This window comes from Rutilus rutilus (assembly GCF_951802725.1).
Source record: "Rutilus rutilus genome assembly, chromosome: 14".
In the NCBI taxonomy this organism is placed as follows: Eukaryota; Metazoa; Chordata; class Actinopteri; order Cypriniformes; family Leuciscidae; genus Rutilus; species Rutilus rutilus.
The window spans coordinates 17,982,977-18,002,227 of NC_140219.1; the positions used below are offsets into that span (position 1 = coordinate 17,982,977).

A 19,251-nucleotide genomic window follows, 5' to 3' on the forward strand; every position below is an offset into this window, starting at 1 on the left:
TGACACTGTTGCTATGCAGTAATGAGTTTAGTGGCAGAGGAACGGCCAGACATGCATCTCAGCTGTTCACTGGATCTGACTGTGGCACAGTAATTATATCGGTCTAGACAATTGTCTTCATACAACAATCAAGAGACATGCAGTATTATTTGATTTTTCTGAGTTTATTGTTTATTAGATATGAAAAGAAAGTTATTTTTTACTGTTGGAAATGGTGTTAAATCAAAAAGTAATGTTTTCGATGAAAATGCTTGACAAAGCACACCGTGGACTCAGGAATGACATTATCCAAACTGTCTGAAGTCATGTGATACCTTTGTTGTGAGCAACAGACCTAAATTTCAGTTGTTATTTGGAGAAAATCTTCTCTTCCACTGCAGCTCTTGTGTAGCCTATATTCAAATATGACACGTCAAGACAAGGTCTAACGCAGTGATTCTCAGCAAACTTCCAAGGGGACCACAGAGTTAGTTAAAATCATTTAATATATATAAAAAATTCTCTGGAATCACAAAAAAGAAATCAGCGTTAAATTATTTAATAGTGAAAACAAGCAGCATTATATTGCAGCAGAAATACCAAAAGAAATAATCTTGGTTTCACTTTATTTTGATGGTCTCATTAACACATACTGCTGACTATAAGTAAAGTTAAGCACTTACATGTCTACAAACTCTCATTAGAGTGTTAGTAGAGTATCGGTAGACTAGTTGGGTTAGGGTTAGAATAAGTTGTCATGTAGTTGTAAAGTTACTTCAGTACTTCTGTCAGTAGAATGTCTTCTGGGGGAGCATCACATCAGGGACCATCCAAATAAAGTATTACCCTCATCTTATCCAATATTGGGGAGAGGGCATTGAATATTGTATTGGCCAGAATTGAGTCAAAAAAAGGTTGAGAACCACTGTTCTAGCATCTCGTAAGTTTGAATAAAGTGCAAATGAGATTTTAAATCTACTGCAGAATGGGACATTTTAAGTGTATAATTACATTTGGATCTGTTTCTTTTAAAAAGCTGTCATATGTATTCATAAGTTTGTAATATAGTGCTTGAATTGTATGGACTACTTTTATAGTCCTTTTAGGTCATTTCGGAGCTCAACATCATCCCCATTCACTTTAATTGTATAGAAGAGTGCAGTCTGAACATTCAGCCAACCTTCAGCTTTTATGTTCCACTGAAGAAAAAGGACATTGAACAACATGAGGGTGAGTAAATGGTTACGTAATGTTCATGCTTGGGTGACTTATCCCTTTAAGTGGACACACAATAAAACCTTTCTTGAAAAGTCAGAGTGATGTTGTTAGCTTACAGTGAGATTGCAGTGAAGTGGGGTTCATGCTAGACTACAGAATGTTTCAGGAGACATTGGCTATAATTTATATGTGACTAGCAATTGCTTTGCCATGCCTGGGTAAATGCACTGCACATTATAGAAGGGCATAGAGAGAAGAGACACCATGCTTTTATTACTGTAGTAAAGATTAGAGTCGCGGCCAAAGTTCCTCCCCCTAGGACATAAACACCCTCGTACACACACGTGCATGGACTCACAAGACAGAAACACTTGTGCCCCGCGTCACACTCTGTGTGTGGACTTGCTTGGAGCAGATGGTCTAAAATGAGCTCCTCAGGCTGGATACTGGCTGTGTGTCTTGTGGTTCTTGGAGGTAAAAAAAAAATGATGTGTACGTGATGGCGACTTTGTTTTGATGGTGTGGTGTAACTATGCAAGAATGCGACAATCGTGCACTGTATGAGTAAGGCTATCATTACCATTTGTTGTTATGTCATGTGTGTTGGTTTATTTATGGGAATACATTTGCATGTCATTAGCCTTAAAATGAATTCTGCTGTAAAATGTCATTTGTTTGCTCATTCTAACCACAAAACAAATCTGTTTACATATGATTATGTAAGGGACTGTGCGTTACATGTTCTTTCCTTTAGAGAATGGTGATATATGGTGTGTTTTCTATATTTAGCTATATTGTTTTATAAGATTTTATGTGAGTTTTATGCATGTGCTTTTACTGTTTCAATCATATTGACACGTGAAAACATTGTCATCTTGAATAATAATGGTACAAGTTTAACCACCGTTGCTGCCCTTTGCTCAGCACATGTGCTTACAGTGAGTTCAAAACAGTTACTCTGTTGTCCTGCATGTGTTTCTTCTTGTGTGTCATCACAGGAGGCAGACATGCGGTGCGGGCCGAAGAAGGGCCAGGCAGCAAGAGGAACTGTTCGGCAATTCCTCCGGTACTCTGTTCCACATATATCCTTACTCTGTCCGTGTTTTCCACTGATTATCCACGCAACAAATTCAGCCCACTGCTAGGACTCGTCTTTAGATTAGAGAGAAGTGGGAAGAGAAAATAATCTGGCATCTCAGAGAGGAGATCTTCTCCTCTGATAAGAGCTTTTTTTTAGGTCATGCACACCCCAAATTTGATCTCTGTGTGTGTGTGTGTGTGTGTGTGTGTGTGTGTGTGTGTGTGTGTGTGTGTGTGTGTGTGTGTGTGTGTGTGTGCGTGCGCGCGCGCGCCTTTCTATCTCGGTGGGGACTTGTGTCACTGTGGACATGTCATGTGTCATGAGGAAACCAGCTTATAAATCATACAGAATGTTTTTTTTTTGTTTGTTTGTTTTTTAAATGCAGGTTTAGGGGTAGGGTTAGTGTAAGGGCACAGAATATACAGGTTATACAGTAGAAAAACCATTACGTCTATGGATAGTCTCCACAAAGATAGCGAACCAGACGTGTGTGTGTGTGTGTGTTTGTTTTCTGTGAACTTTTACTTTCTTTTTCTTATGCATTGTCTGAGTAAATGCATTAAATTTGTGGTGTTTAACATTCTTGAGGATTACATTTTTACATTTCCTTGATGGATACAGTAAATCATTATGATGGAATATATTTTAATGATTCATTCCTTTTGTTCCAGTATTTGCCATCAACAGCTGTAAACACAACTCTGAGGCTTCGTGACTTGAGAGAGTCCATGATCAGTTTGAACATCTCTGCCTACATCATCCCTGCCACAGATGCTCATCTGGTACTAAACCGCTAACCAGTGTCAGAACTTAACTTTCATATTAAGGGTCAATATTGCCCTAACCATTTAAAAAAAATTATAATAATTCTATGCTCGGATCTCAAATAAATGCCAATGTCAAAATTAATTCTAATATTTTAACAGTTATAATGAAATGCAAAAAATGTTTTATCAAAAACTATATTATTTATAAGAACTATACATTCATATGAGCTCAACACTATGAGAAAGCTACAGGTCTTATGTCTACAGAATAGAATAATATCAAACTTCTAAACCTCAGCTCCTCTTTCAATATTCTTCATTCTCAGACATGAACTCTGTGACAGTAACTGACTGTGATTTTATTGGCAGAGTGAGTACATCGCCCCCAGAGATGCAAGGATGGCCTGGATGTCTGGCTTCACTGGCTCTGCAGGTGTGTTTCACAGCCAACCCATCATAATATTGCTATATTGTATAATGCATCATTCTCAGTCACATTACGTTTGTCACTTTGGACTTTAACAAATGTCCCACTCCTGTATTCTATTATAACTTACAAGAGTCTGTTTCTAATTCCTAGGCACAGCTGTAATTACTCAAAACAAGGCTGTTTTGTGGACCGATAGCCGCTACTGGATTCAAGCAGAGAGACAAATGGACTGTAACTGGGAGCTAGAGCGGGATGGTGAGGAGCAAATTATGAGAGTGAAATTAATATTTTAAACTTGTCTAAGAAGTTAAAGCATGAATGCCTTTTCTAGCACATATTACAATTAATATCCTATGCATTTGAAACATTTTATGATATTAATTACTGCAAATTGTTTTATTTTTCTCCTAATTTTTCCTCTGGTGTATTAACTGATCTGAGTGTTTAACACTTTCCTGGTCTAACTCTTCTGGATCACAGGCTCCATTCGCAGCATCACCAACTGGCTAATCCTGGAGATCCCTGTGGGAGATCAGGTGGGCTTTGACCCATTCCTCTTCTCTGTAGGTGAGCAAACATGGCTAAATGTAATACTCAGTTTTCTTAAAATAAGATCAACTAAGTAATGTTGTATTGTGTGATGTTTTCTGTTCAAATGTTGCTGGTTTTTTTTTCATATTCTGGTTTAATGTGTGGAAATAATGTAACAAGGAGAGCAAGGAGATTCCACGGAAAACAAATGACAGGAATACAAGGAACAACTGAAAAACTTAATACAGCAAACACTGGGGCTTATTTACACAGGGAAAACTAAATTAAGAAGACACAGATGCAAACAGAAACAGGAAACTAAATCATACTAAACATAAAAGCACAATAAAGTTTGGTAACACTTTAGTTCAATAGTCCACTTATAGTACAATAGTAACTTTGCAACTTGTCAGCTAGCATGTCAATTTTATTCTACATAATAAACTTATTCTTCTACTAACCCTAACCTAACAGTCTACTAATACTCTAATGCGAGTTAGTGACATGTAGCTACAAAATAGTGAGAGTTAGTTGACATGTAGCTGCAAAGTTACTTAGTTTAAAGTGGAGTATTGAAATAGTGTAAATATATATTTTTTTTTTAAAGAAAATAATATTTTTATTGAGCAAGGATATTTTGTGTGACAAGTGACATTAAAGACATTTGTAATGTTACAAAAAAAAAAACTATTTTAAATAAATGCTGTTCTTTTGAACTTTCAATTCATCAAATAATCCTGACAAAAATTAATCATGGTTTCCACAAAAATATCAAGCAGTTGTTTTTAACATTGATAATAATAATTAATGTGTCATGAATTAGAATGATTTCTGAAGAATCATGTGACGCATTTTAAAATACACTCACCTAAAGGATTATTAGGAGCACCTGTTCAATTTCTCATTAATGCAATTATCTAATTAACCAATCACATGGCAGTTGCTTCAATGCATTTAGGGGTGTGGTCCTGGTCAAGACAATCTCCTGAACTCCAAACTGAATGTCAGAATGGGAAAGAAAGGTGATTTAAGCAATTTTGAGCGTGGCATGGTTGTTGGTGCCAGACGGGCCGGTCTGAGTATTTCACAATCTGCTCAGTTACTGGGATTTTCACGCACAACCATTTCTAGGGTTTACAAAGAATGGTGTGAAAAGGGAAAAACATCCAGTATGCGGCAGTCCTGTGGGCGAAAATGCCTTGTTGATGCTAGAGGTCAGAGGAGAATGGGCCGACTGATTCAAGCTGATAGAAGAGCAACTTTGACTGAAATAACCACTCATTACAACCGAGGTATGCAGCAAAGCATTTGTGAAGCCACAACACGCACAACCTTGAGGCAGATGGGCTACAACAGCAGAAGACCCCACCGGGTACCACTCATCTCCACTACAAATAGGAAAAAGAGGCTACAATTTGCATGAGCTCACCAAAATTGGACAGTTGAAGACTGGAAAAATGTTGCCTGGTCTGATGAGTCTCGATTTCTGTTGAGACATTCAGATGGTAGAGTCAGAATTTGGCGTAAACAAAATGAGAACATGGATCCATCATGCCTTGTTACCACTGTGCAGGCTGGTGGTGGTGGTGTAATGGTGTGGGGGATGTTTTCTTTGCACACTTTAGGCCCCTTAGTGCCAATTGGGCATCGTTTAAATGCCACGGCCTACCTGAGCATTGTTTCTGACCATGTCCATCCCTTTATGACCACCATGTACCCATCCTCTGATGGCTACTTCCATCAGGATAATGCACCATGTCACAAAGCTTGAATCATTTCAAATTGGTTTCTTGAACATGACAATGAGTTCACTGTACTAAAATGGCCCCCACAGTCACCAGATCTCAACCCAATAGAGCATCTTTGGGATGTGGTGGAACGGGAGCTTCGTGCCCTGGATGTGCATCCCACAAATCTCCATCAACTGCAAGATGCTATCCTATCAATATGGGCCAACATTTCTAAAGAATGCTTTCAGCACCTTGTTGAATCAATGCCACGTAGAATTAAGGCAGTTCTGAAGGCGAAAGGGGGTCAAACACAGTATTAGTATGGTGTTCCTAATAATCCTTTAGGTGAGTGTATATTGAAGTAGAAAACTGTCACGATTCATGTCTGTGTTCCCCTGTCTCATTCTATGTTTAGCAGTTCCCCGTTATGTTGATTAGTCTTCCCAGGTGTTTTTCATTAGCCACGCCCCCTTGTTATCTTGTTTAGCTTGTCTGTCTGTGTATTTAAGCCCTGTGTCTTGTTTCAGTCTTTGTGAGTTCTTAATGTTGTATGTTCCTGTTCCTGTTCCTGTTCCTTAGTCGCTGTCTGAGTTTATTATCTTTTGAGTTTGTTTAATAAAACCTGCTGCAATTGGATCCTGCTTCTGCATCTGCTTCAGCCGTCAGCGTAACAGAAGAACTCACCATTTATGGATCCAGCAGTATGCGTCCTTCAAGATGTGTTGGGATCGGCTCACGGCGATAGTGAAGGAAAGCCACGATCTGTTTGAGTTTACTGAGAAATTTTGTGAGCTAGCTACAAACTGTGATCTGAGTGATGAAACTTTAAAAACAGGTTATATAATCGGAGCCGGATGCGTCGATCCTCGACCACTCCCCGATCTCTCGGGGCTGGACTGGAGAGAAGAGACTTGGCTGGGCTGGACCCTACATTCACCCAGCCCAGCCAAACCTGCTCACACTGTCAGCCCAGGCAAACCCACATTACCACTCCCTGCTGAGCACCGTATCCGTTTCGGACCAGTGGCTGAGATCACATGGCCCAGAGCACGAAAACTTATTTCAAACAGTGCTGATCTGGCTTCTAAAGTGTTTGACCCCGCTTGGATATCCGTCCGGGGAGCTCGCAGGTCTGCTCCACGTTCCGCCAAAACCACCGAACCAGTCATTTGCCCAGTCGAGCCTGCACTTCACGCCAGTCCAACCGAGCCTGCACTTCACGTCAGCCCTGCTGAGTCTGAGCCTCTTCACGTCAGTCCTGCCGAGCCAGAGCTTCACGTCAGTCCTGCCGAGCCAGAGCTTCATCTCACGCCCGCCGAGCCAGTGTCTCTGGACAAGATGGCCGCCGAGCCAGTGTCTCCGGACAATATGGCCGCCGCCGAGCCAGTGTCTCCGGAAAAGATGGCCGCCGCCGAGCCAGTGTCTCTGGACAAGATGGCCGCCGACGCCGAGCCAGAGTCTGTGATGGTCCTGTCCAGCTCAGAGCCCTCTTCGCCCCTGGTCTTGTCCAGCTCAGAGCCCTCTTCGCCCCTGGTCTTGTCCAGCTCAGAGCCCTCTTTGCCGCTGGTCCTGTCCAGCTCAGAGCCCTCTTCGCCGCTGGTCCTGTCCAGCTCAGAGTCCTCTTCGCTGCTGGTCCTGTCCAGCTCAGAGCTCTCTTCGCCGCTGGTCCTGTCCAGCTCAGAGTCCTCTTCGCCGCTGGTCCTGTCCAGCTCAGAGTCCTCTTCGCCGCTGGTCCTGTCCAGCTCAAAGCCCTCTTCGCCGCTGGTCCTGTCCAGCTCAAAGCCCTCTTCGCCGCTGGTCCTGTCCAGCTCAGAGCCCTCAGAGCCGCTGATCCTGTCCAGCTCAGAGTCCTCTTCGCCGCTGGTCCTGTCCAGCTCAGAGTCCTCTTCGCCGCTGGTCCTGTCCAGCTCAGAGTCCTCTTCGCCGCTGGTCCTGTCCAGCTCAAAGCCCTCTTCGCCGCTGGTCCTGCCCAGCTCAAAGCCCTCTTCGTCGCTGGTCCTACCCGGAGCCTAAGTCTGTTAACCTCCCCAGGAACATTTTGGGGGGGGGGGCAATAAACCTTCACCGCCATGGCCACCCGAAGGGTCCTCACCGCCATGGCCACCCGAAGGGTCTTCTCCCCTCTCCGCCGTGGCCACCCGAAGGGTCCTCACCGCCGTGGTCACCTCCTCAGCCTGCTTCACCATGGCCACCTCCTCAGCCTGCTTCATCAGGGCCACCTCCTCAGCCTGCTTCACCATGGCCACCTCCTCAACCTGCATCGCCAGATGGACTGTCGTCTCCGCCCTGGCCGCCTGAAGGACTGTCGTCTCCGCCCTGGCCGCCTGAAGGGTCGTCTCCGCCCTGGCCGCCTGAATGGTCGTCTTCGCCTGCACTACCTGCTCCGCCCTGGTCGCCTGCACAGCCTGATCCGCCTTGGCCTCCCATCTTGCCGCAGTCTCCAGGTCCTCTTCCACTCCACGGGCCTGGCCCTCCATCCCACCCCCGGGTCCGCCTCCGCTCCACCACCCTCCTGAACTATTGTTTTTGTTTTGATGGGCGTCGGGAGCCGCCCATAGAGGGGGGGCTATGTCACGATTCATGTCTGTGTTCCCCTGTCTCATTCTATGTTTAGCAGTTCCCCGTTATGTTGATTAGTCTTCCCAGGTGTTTTTCATTAGCCACGCCCCCTTGTTATCTTGTTTAGCTTGTCTGTCTGTGTATTTAAGCCCTGTGTCTTGTTTCAGTCTTTGTGAGTTCTTAATGTTGTGTGTTGGCTGTTCCTGTTCCTGTTCCTGAGTCGCTGTCTGAGTTTATTATCTTTTGAGTTTGTTTAATAAAACCTGCTGCAATTGGATCCTGCTTCTGCATCTGCTTCAGCCGTCAGCGTAACAAAAACAGTTATAATATCTAATAATATAATATATAATAAATGCAATAATATTTCACAATATTACTGTTTTTACTGTATTTTTGATGCAGCCTTTGTAAGCATAAAATGGTAGTGTGTATATATAAAATATCTTAAAATGATGACATGATGATACATGTATGTATGACAAGTAAAAAATGTAGTAACAAAAATGATCATCAAATTCAGTGCTGAATCATTTGGTCACTGTTCTTTGTTACTGCAGACACATTTGGCATCTACAACACCAACCTGGCTCCAGCAGGCCTGATCCTGAAGTCTGTTCCTGATAACCTGGTGGATCAAATATGGACAGATCGACCTCCTCTGCCTCCTGACAACCCCATGCGCTTACCTGACAGTGTCATTGGTGTGTGCATGTCTTATCAGCATCACTTGACTGATAAGTGCCACGCGAACAGCGCAGAGGACCATAAGATCATGACAAACAGAGCAATAAAGCTCTTATTTAATCTTTAATGACCAGCGATATAACTTACAGCAGTGACAGTAGACAGAGGGGATATTCTAGCTCATCCGGTGCAAAGAGAAAGTCAATGAGGCTTGATTAAGAATAGTTCACCTAAAAATGACTTCATGTTGATCAAAACATGCATTACTTTTTTTTTTTCTGTGGGACATAAAAGGAGAAATTCTGTGCTTGTCGCTCTTGCTCATAAAATAGGCTTTCAAGCTTCAAAAAAGTATTTTAAAATGAGTTGTGCCTTTTATTCCAAGTCTTCTGAATTTATATGATAGCTTTGCGTGAGAAACAGATCAAACTATTTTGTCCCAACAGGAAGATCATCTTTTAGGGTCTCTGTAAAAACCCTAATCAGCCTGATTCATGAATTAATTATTTAAACCCAGTATCATTAAATTATTTTAAAGTAAAACATTGGAAAGATTTGACTCAAAATAATGATTCATTTTCATAACAATTCGTGATTCATTCAATCTTTTTTTTTTTTTATGTTTTATTAAGGTTTTGATGTAGTTGAAGATGACATTGTGCATGTGTGTGTTTGTTCTTTTGTTCAGAGAGGACCTGGCAAATGAAAGTAGATCATATACGAGCCCAAATAAGTGACAATCCATACAAGCCCACCGCTTTGCTGCTTTCAGCTTTGGATGAGACTGCATGTGAGCACCCAATGCACAACACAATGCCAAATGCTGGAGATTTTCTCTGAATCGTTTTGTAAAACTCTTCAAGCCAAAGCATTTAAGTTTGCGTCTCTATTTTCAGGGCTGTTTAATCTACGAGGCAACGACATCCCTTTTAATCCATTCTTCTATTCTTACACTCTGCTGACAATGGATGAGATATGGCAAGTTCCTCTGTTTCATATTAACAGCACTATAATTAGTTGGTGTGCAGTTTCTAACTAACCTCCTTTGCCAGGCTCTTTGTGCACATTGAACGAATATCGGAAGAGTTGAAGCTGTACCTGAATGCTTCGTGCAACCTGGCCTATTGTGTGCAGCTGCTTGAGTACAGCTCTGTGCGCATTTACCTGGAGTCCTATCTAAAGAGGACCAACGTGAGGGTGTGGGTGGGTACAGAGTACACCAACCAAGCCCTGTATGAGCTCATCACTCCTGAGGTAAGACCTAGATCCAAATTATAGACTACTGGTATGTGCTTGTCAGCTTTGATGCTCAAACTATCTGCAGGCTGAATATGGCTGAGACAGTTCCATACACAGCCCTTAATGTTTAGTACTAATAATCGGTTTTCACTTTCTGCATTTGGTTTGGCCTTTAATGTTATTCTGCACTTCTGTTCAAGAAGTTTTAAACAGTAGTCTGGTATATTTTTCCCATATGGCTTTTAAAAGCAGAAAACATGAATGTAAATAAGTAACTGTAGTCTAGTAGACGGAAAACAAGCCTATGTGCTTGCGTCTATCGAAAAAGTTAGGTTATGTATCTACTGTACGTCAGGCATGTGTGACAAAATTAGATTGCTATAACCAGTGGAGCTGTTTCTATTTTTGATACGGTGTAGCTATTTCAGCCACATATTTTGCCCTTCCAACTGACTGAAAAAGAAATTATTTTATCACCGGATGTGTGTATGTATGTATATATATATATATATATATATATATATATATATATATATATATATATATGAAGAGTTCAGATGCAAAAGCCTCTAAGTGCCATCTGAAAATTTCTTCTAGAATGGTCATTTTTTATCAAGCTCGTATATTTAAGTTTAGTAATTTCACTTAAATGACAATTAATAGGTCATTTTAATTGCCATTTAAGTGAAATTACTGAACTGTTCCTGATGTGCAAGGAAAATTGCAGATCTCAAGAAATACAATCCTAGACATTGTTAGTCAAATAAACATGCAGAACAGTGTGGTAGATATAGGACAAGTTGCTGATGGATGGATGGATGGATGGATGGATGGATGGATGGATGGACGGACTGAAACTATGATTTCATAATGCATAATGAATACTGTGGATGGATGGATGGATGGATGGATGGATGGATGGATGGATGGATGGATGGATGGATGGATGGATGGATGGATGGATGGATGGATGGATGGATGGATGGACGGACTGAAACTATGATTTCATAAGGCATAATGAATACTGTGGATGGATGGATGGATGGATGGACTGAAACTGATTTCATAATTTAGCTTGTGTCCCACACACAGTACAGGTGAAGACAATATTTTACCACAGATGAACTTATCCCTTATCTCTTTAAGGACAAGCTACTGACCAGCACCTACTCTCCGGTACTGACCACCAAAGCAGTGAAAGATGTGACAGAGCAGCGTATTCTCAAAGAGGCTCATGTAAGAGGATACGGTAACATTTTACAATAAGGTCCCATTAGTTTATGCATTTACTAACATTATCTAATAATGAGCAAAAGATTTGTTACAGTATGTATTAACCTTTATTAGTGTTAGTTAAAAAATACAACTGTTCATTGTTAGTTCGTGTTGGCTCAGTTCCATTAAATAATATTAACAGATAAAACTTTTGATTTTAATAATGTATAAACTTTAACTAAGAATAACAAATGCTTTAGAAGTGTTTTTAATTGTTAGTTTATGTTAACTAATGTAGTTAACTAATGTACTAACTAATACCTTACACACAGTCTTCTCCCCAAATGACCATCAGCCTGATGGACACTGTTTACCGATACCTGTGTTGTATTATCATAATTTCTAGATTGAGGGGCACTTTATCACACCATAAAGCCACATTAGGGGGCCAGACAGGCTCCATTCACTGCACCTTGATTCAACTCAATCAATGTGTTATCTCCCCTTATCGTAGAACTTCCATCAAACATATTGGGATCTTTTTTTACTGATGTTTGCTGTATTTAATGGTCTATTGACATATTTTGCAGAATGAGTTTTTCAATCTAAAACAACTGCATCTGATAACATGCATGGACAAACATCTTTGTTCTGGTGTTTTATGGCCTAGAGCCAGACCTCAGTTGACTGCATTCAGCCACGATGGGTGAACATCCTCTCTGACTTCCCACAGGTTAGGGACGCAGTCGCAGTCATGCAGCTTCTGTTGTGGCTCGAAAAGAAAGTTCCAGAAGGCACAGAGACCGAGCTCACAGCAGCACAATTTGTTGATCAGTGTCGCAGGTACAGAACAGCCGAGCTAAACCCTCATCACTGATAACACTCACACATAAAACAAATGGGATTAAAGGGACAGTTCACCTAAAAATGAAAATGATGTCATCACACTCACCCTCAAGTTGTTCCAAAAATCTGAGAAAAGAGTTCAAAAGTTCACGACTATATACTATGGAAAAAATGATGGACAAAACTACTTACAGTCAATCATTATAAGTACAAAACAATGGGTAACACTATAGTTTAGGGTCCAATTCTCACTAATAACTAGTTGCTTAATAGCATGCATATTACTAGGGTATTGGCTGTTTATTAGTACTAATAAAACCTTATTCTGTATGACTATATTCTACATCCCTTAATCCTACCCAGTACCTAAACTCAACAACTACCTTACTAACTATTAGTAAGCAGTAATTAGGAGTTCATTGAGGCAAAAGTCATAGTTAATAGTTAGTTAATAGTGAGAATTGGACCCTGATCTAAAGTGTTACCAAACACTTTTTTTGCAAAATATTTATATAGCATAATTCTTCACAGTGAATTTTGCAATTAAATGCCATTTTATTTATTCATTTATATTATGATATACACGTGGGTAGTGTAATTCTCTCTAAATTTGGCAGTTGAATTTGTTTTTTACATATAATGTATTTCTTATTTCTTGAAAGATTTATACATTATGGCTAAATATTAGTTTATGGAGAAAACGAAATGAATATTTACTTACAGAAACAGACTGTATACACTCTATATTAGCTGTCTTTCTAAACATTCATTGTAGGCATAACATCATTTGCACAAGGAACCTGTTCCTACATCAAAGATATTAATTTAAAAGATGGATTCTTGTGTAAATCACTTTGTGGTGTATTACAACACATTTACTTCCTTTTTTCCTGAGAAACACAAACCCTTAATTGTGTTTTGGCAGCAAGCAAAAGAACAGCAGAGGGCCGAGCTTTGAGACCATTTCTGCAAGTGGACCTAATGCTGCTCTTGCTCACTACAGGTAATAAATATGTCTTCCTTTTCCTTGCCCTCTGATGATGTTTAATTTTCCCGTAATTTCCTTTCTTCACTATTTAATTATATTCAATTTATTTACCTATAATCATTACACTATTATCATGTATTACAGTCCATCTACTGAAGCTGCAAGGATTCTGACAGTGGATGAGATGTATCTTGTTGACTCTGGAGGACAGTACCTGTGAGTTTCATAGTACTATTAGTACATAGTTCTGTTTGTGTGCAAAAACGCGATACATAACTAATCTCACTGTGAGCTTAACTTAAATAGTAAGTGAACTGGTTTCCTTAAAATGTTGAGTTCATTGAAACTAAAAATTTGAGTTGGATCTCTTTCTCTGTACCAACTCAAATTTTTGGTTTCCAGGTTAGTTACTATTTGAGTTAAACCAACAAATCAAGCACTAAACCAGCTATCTCATTCTCTGTTACAGTGATGGTACCACTGATATAACACGTACTGTGCACTGGGGTAAACCCACTGACTTTCAAAAGGTACTGAACAGGCAAAGGGAGATACTAATGATGCAGAGCATATATTTAGGCTACTAAAAATAAATCTGCTTTCTCCCTGTTTTACTCTGATAGGAGGCCTACACAAGGGTGCTCATGGGAAATATTGAGATTTCAAGAACCATCTTTCCTGCTGGAACTAGAGGTGAGGATCTCCTCTTCTTCAATCACAATCTCCCTTCAAGCAACCATGTCATGTAACTTCCACAAGAGGGCGAACTATACACAGCAGACATCTCACAGTGACCACCACAAAACCTGTCATGTGCTTACCATTCATGTGTTTTTATTCCCATCATAGGCGTGAACATGGAGATGCTGGGACGAAGAGCATTGTGGGAAGTTGGTTTAAATTATGGTCATGGCACTGGTCATGGTGTGGGAAACTACTTTGGAGTCCATGAATGTAAGTCTGGTTCTCTGACATGTTTATATATTTGACTTAGTAATCTTGTTATATAGATGCATTTGTGTTGATAACAAAAGTAAAATGCACTACTGTTTAAAAGTTTGGGGTCAGTATGTTTTATATATATATATATATGAATACTTTTATTCATCAATGATGCATTAAATTGATCAAAAGTGACAGTAAAGACATTTGTAATGTTACAAAAAGATTTCTATTTGAAATAAATGGTGTTCTTTGCCAAATGTAAATCTCCTGAAAAAAAATGTGTCACGGTTTCCACAAAAATATTAACTGTTTTGAACATTGATAGTAATAAGAATGTCAGCATATTATAATGATTTCTGAAGGATCATGTGACACTGAAGACTGAAGTAATTATGCTGAAAATTCAGGATTTTATCAAATTAATGCAGCCTTGGTGAGCTTATAATAATATATGCTCCTCTGCTATGTGATATATCTCTTCATAATGTCTTTTTTTCCCCGCTCTGATAGGGCCTGTGGGTTTTCAGTCCAGTAATATTCCTTTTCAAGAGGGGATGTTTACATCAATTGGTGAGGAATCATTAAGCAGCTCATTATGATTGCCTTTGTTTGATACTTACATTTTAAACTGACAAACTCTCCTTTAGAACCTGGTTATTACAAGGAGAATGAATTTGGTATACGGATAGAAGACATTGCTGTCACTGTTCCAGCTACTACAAAGGTACATCCAACTAATTGGACTCCAGGACTATGTAAATCCAGTGCGAAATAATAAAAAAAATGTGAATTTTTTTTCTCTGTTTTCCCCTACTAGCATAGCAGCAATTACCTGACATTTGAAACCATCTCAATGGTGCCTTATGACAGAAAATTGATTAACACATCTCTTCTAAGTCCTGAGCAGGTATTTGAAATAATACCAGTTTTAATCTTTCTCTATATATTACTATTTTTGGAAAACACTTTATTTTAAGGTGACGTTACTACATGTACTTACTATAGTAATAACAACAGTAAATTATGCACAATTACAAGTATCTAAGCCTAAACCTAACTCTTTAGTACAGTTAATTAGTATTACTCAGTACTTATTTGAGTAAGTACAATGTAACTGCATCACCTTAAAATAAAGTGTAACCTTTTTTTATATAAATTTACTTTCGTAAGTTTACTTATGTGTGCGTTGGGTTCTATTTGGTTTCCAATGTAAAATCTGGGTAGTGAACCAGTTACCACGTACCACAGCTTTGTGTTTTTAAAAATGTTGATTTCCTTTTGAAAAAGTACCCACAGACGCTCTTCACTAGAAATTCATCTTGGGAGGGGGGTTGTGGGTTCGCTGAAAATGAAAAAATCCTTATTTTTACTTTCATAAACAAAAATCAGTTGTTGATTTCAATTATGTCTTGCAGTGCAGATTATGTCTCTTTCTTTGTTGTTGTCTTGTAGCTGCACTGGCTGAACTCGTACTATGAGACCATCCGGAGCGTGGTGGGTCCCGAGCTACAGAGGCAGGGGCTGAAGGAGGAGCATGACTGGATGATGAAGCACACGGCACCTTTCCTTACAGCTGGAGCTTCAGCTGTCATCTCCTCAGTCACACTGTTAGTCACAGTGCTGGCTTCCGTTGTGCTGTAAATACGTACTGAAGAGCTTAACCTACTCCACAGCATTCAGTACTACCTCAGTACTGCTCCTTCTGTGGGCTGGTACAACAAACCCACTTTCAGGCACAAACTGAAAAGCTCCAATGTTGAATAGGCTACTTAAAATAAGTTGTCTTTTATATACAGTGTTCTCTCTCTCTCCTATTATTTCTCTTTGATCTGGTCATTTTAAGCCCTTTTCAGTGGATTTACCAGACCTCGTTTGGTCTATGTTAATATAAACTAGTGTTAGTATTGTATAATGTATTTTATGTAAAAGTTTTTGCACATATTTAATTTAAAAATATTTGATTTAAAAATAAATAAATTGCTGGTAAATGTATGCAGAATATATGTTAAGACAATCATTGTTGATTTATAGTTTATTAAAATACTACAGTATATCCACCACTACATTGGATTTCTATGTGTTCTATGTTTTATGTTTTCATACTTAACAGTCATCATAATTGTAGGAATCAAATAATGTCCACTCCACTGAGTGGAAATATTATGCAGACACCAACAACACCTAACGCTCAAAATGACACCTACCACAAAAATAATAAAAAAAACTCTTTTTGAAACGTCCGAGTTAATTTGTTAATACAAGGCTCGACTTTAAGGGTTTCTTTCTGCTGCCCCATTCGCACCAGTTGTTCAGCACAAAAAATACAGAAACATTACTCCATGAGTGTATATTCATAGACACTTTTGGCATATAGACAATGCACAACATTGATTAGCAGTGTTGGGGAAAGTTAATTGTAAAAGTAATTCATTACAATATTGCATTACTCCCAATTAATTGCATTACTTACATTACTTCTGAGTTACTTTTTCTCATCTGGGCTTGGCTTGCTTGTTTTGTTTCATAAAAAAAAAATATATATATATATATATATATATTTTTGTAAAATGTGAAGGCCATTTCTCACCAAAGGTGAATTGAATAACCCTCAGGCTGAAGAAATTTCTAATTTACGCCGGTACAATAGTCTATTGGGTTGAGATCTGGTGACTGTGGGGGCCATTTTAGTACAGTGAACTCATTGTAATGTTCAAGAAACCAATTTGAAATGATTCAAGCTTTGTGACATGGTGCATTATCCTGCTGGAAGTAGCCATCAGAGGATGGGTACATGGTGGTCATAAAGGGATGGACATGGTCAGAAACAATGCTCAGGTAGGCCGTGGCATTTAAACGATGCCCAATTGGCACTAAGGGGCCTAAAGTGTGCCAAGAAAACATCCCCCACACCATTACACTACCACCACCAGCCTGCACAGTGGTAACAAGGCATGATGGATCCATGTTCTCATTCTGTTTACGCCAAATTCTGACTCTACCATCTGAATGTCTCAACAGAAATCGAGACTCATCAGACCAGGCAACATTTTTCCAGTCTTCAACTGTCCAATTTTGGTGAGCTCGTGCAAATTGTAGCCTCTTTTTCCTATTTGTAGTGGAGATGAGTGGTACCCGGTGGGGTCTTCTGCTGTTGTAGCCCATCCGCCTCAAGGTTGTGCGTGTTGTGGCTTCACAAATGCTTTGCTGCATACCTCGGTTGTAACGAGTGGATATTTCAGTCAAAGTTGCTCTTCTATCAGCTTGAATCAGTCGGCCCATTCTCCTCTGACCTCTAGCATCAACAAGGCATTTTCGCCCACAGGACTGCCGCATACTGGATGTTTTTCCCTTTTCACACCATTCTTTGTAAACCCTAGAAATGGTTGTGCGTGAAAATCCCAGTAACTGAGCAGATTGTGAAATACTCAGACCGGCCCGTCTGGAACCAACAACCATGCCACGCTCAAAATTGCTTAAATCAACTTTCTTTCCCATTCTGACATTCAGTTTGGAGTTCAGGAGATTGTCTTGACCAGGACCACACCCCTAAATGCATTGAAGCAACTGCCATGTGATTGGTTGATTAGATAATTGCATTAATGAGAAATTGAACAGGTGTTCCTAATAATCCTTTAGGTGAGTGTAAATACTAATCCAGCTTACATTAATGTGTTTTGAAAAAGGCAAAAAAATATCTGATTGTAAGATTTTATGTGGAGATAACAACTTCAGTATAAATCCAGTAAAATCCGTTGTGACTATCTATGAGTCCAAATAAAAAAATACTTGTCACTCAACTCCACAGAGAAATTTTCAGCAAAGCTAGAGCTAAATACTTTTTACATGATCATCCTGTAGTCATCAATCATTTATTCAACTGGAAGATTATGAACGACTCTAGCGTAACATTTTATTCTCTTGTTTTGGCACTTTGAAATAGCATATCTTTATATAGTATATTATTTATCATACCTCTTTGTCATTTCTATAACATTTATCATTGCCACAAATTCACATTTATGAGCATTAATGTCAGATGCCATAATTGAGATACACTTTATTGTCAACAATCATTTAACAACATATTTTTCATGAATCCCACAGCAAACTAAAGGAAATTGTTCAGTGTAAAAATGACTTGTGACCACTCCTTTCTAAAATATTGGCACAATATGTCATGTTCGGTTTGTTTATTTCATTTGTGTGTGTTTGTTTTATAGCAGGGCATGGTTTTTAGAGCACTGAAACTGGCATGACAGTATCACACCAAGCACCTAATGCTCTAAGTCCTGCCCTATCGAGATATCATAGCAGTCACACATCTTAACATCGCTTTCTGAGAAACAAGCTTCTCCAATACCCTTTAATTGTCACAGGCCTGAAGCTGCATGTGAAGGGCTCATGCCTGCAGAGGTGTTGTTGCTTGGCAACAGTTCCGTCAGAACCACAGTAAGGTGTGAATGTGGTTTCCGAGACGTCCGCTTTCCCTCCCTCCCTCCCTCTCTCTCTCTCTCTCTCTCTCTCTCTCTCTCTCTCTCTCTCTCTCTCTCTCTCTCTCTCTCTCTCTCTCTCTCTCTCTCTCTTCTCTCTCTCTCTCTCTCTCTCTCTTCTCTCTCTCTCTCTCTCTCTCTCTGAACTCTTTTGTTTGCCTGTTCTACTCCAGCTCAAAACAACTTTGAATATTGTTCCTTATTTTCACAATAGTAGGACTAATCTACATTTGTCATGTTTTAGTCGAGGCTCTGTGTATGGCGTGATCTAAAGAGGAACTACAGCAACAGGAGGTGTTGAAAACGGTGACCTCATTTCAGTCGTCAGTGTGCTTGACCGCTGCCTGTACAGCTGAAATTACTGTTTGAATCTAAAGTCATGTACTACATATCACTTGCATCTAAACATTGGCTTCTTTTGTCCAAATATTTCATACTCATACAGGCCCTTTATTGGAGGGAGTGAAACCATGTGGGCCAAGGCCATGTGGTATGAAACAAACAAAAATAACTCTCTGCCAACTCACACTCCACTGTCTGTCTCAGTTG

At 39.8% G+C, this 19,251-nt stretch overlaps 1 protein-coding gene across 1 annotated transcript; it reads left to right on the forward strand.

Moving 5' to 3' along the window:
• Nucleotides 1-1,573: 1,573 nt before the first annotated feature.
• Nucleotides 1,574-15,968, forward strand: xpnpep2 (X-prolyl aminopeptidase (aminopeptidase P) 2, membrane-bound). Its single transcript, XM_084430820.1, has 21 exons — nt 1,574-1,671; nt 2,196-2,263; nt 2,950-3,060; nt 3,415-3,478; nt 3,626-3,730; nt 3,956-4,042; nt 8,853-8,996; nt 9,668-9,769; nt 9,876-9,957; nt 10,032-10,233; nt 11,365-11,454; nt 12,167-12,276; nt 13,205-13,282; nt 13,412-13,483; nt 13,737-13,797; nt 13,891-13,960; nt 14,117-14,221; nt 14,723-14,782; nt 14,860-14,936; nt 15,030-15,119; nt 15,665-15,968. The coding sequence occupies exons 1-21, from the start codon at nt 1,623-1,625 to the stop codon at nt 15,851-15,853; spliced, it is 2,016 nt and encodes a 671-aa protein (XP_084286946.1). The 5' UTR covers nt 1,574-1,622; the 3' UTR covers nt 15,854-15,968.
• Nucleotides 15,969-19,251: the final 3,283 nt, after the last annotated feature.

Coding starts and splice junctions, on each gene's coding strand:
- xpnpep2 (XM_084430820.1), top strand. CDS start 1,623: ATGAGCTCCTCAGGCTGGATACTGGCTGTGTGTCTTGTGGTTCTTGGA. Junction 2,264..2,949: donor ACTGTTCGGCAATTCCTCCG/GTACTCTGTTCC, acceptor CTTTTGTTCCAG/TATTTGCCATCAACAGCTGT. Junction 9,958..10,031: donor CTGACAATGGATGAGATATG/GCAAGTTCCTCT, acceptor CTCCTTTGCCAG/GCTCTTTGTGCACATTGAAC.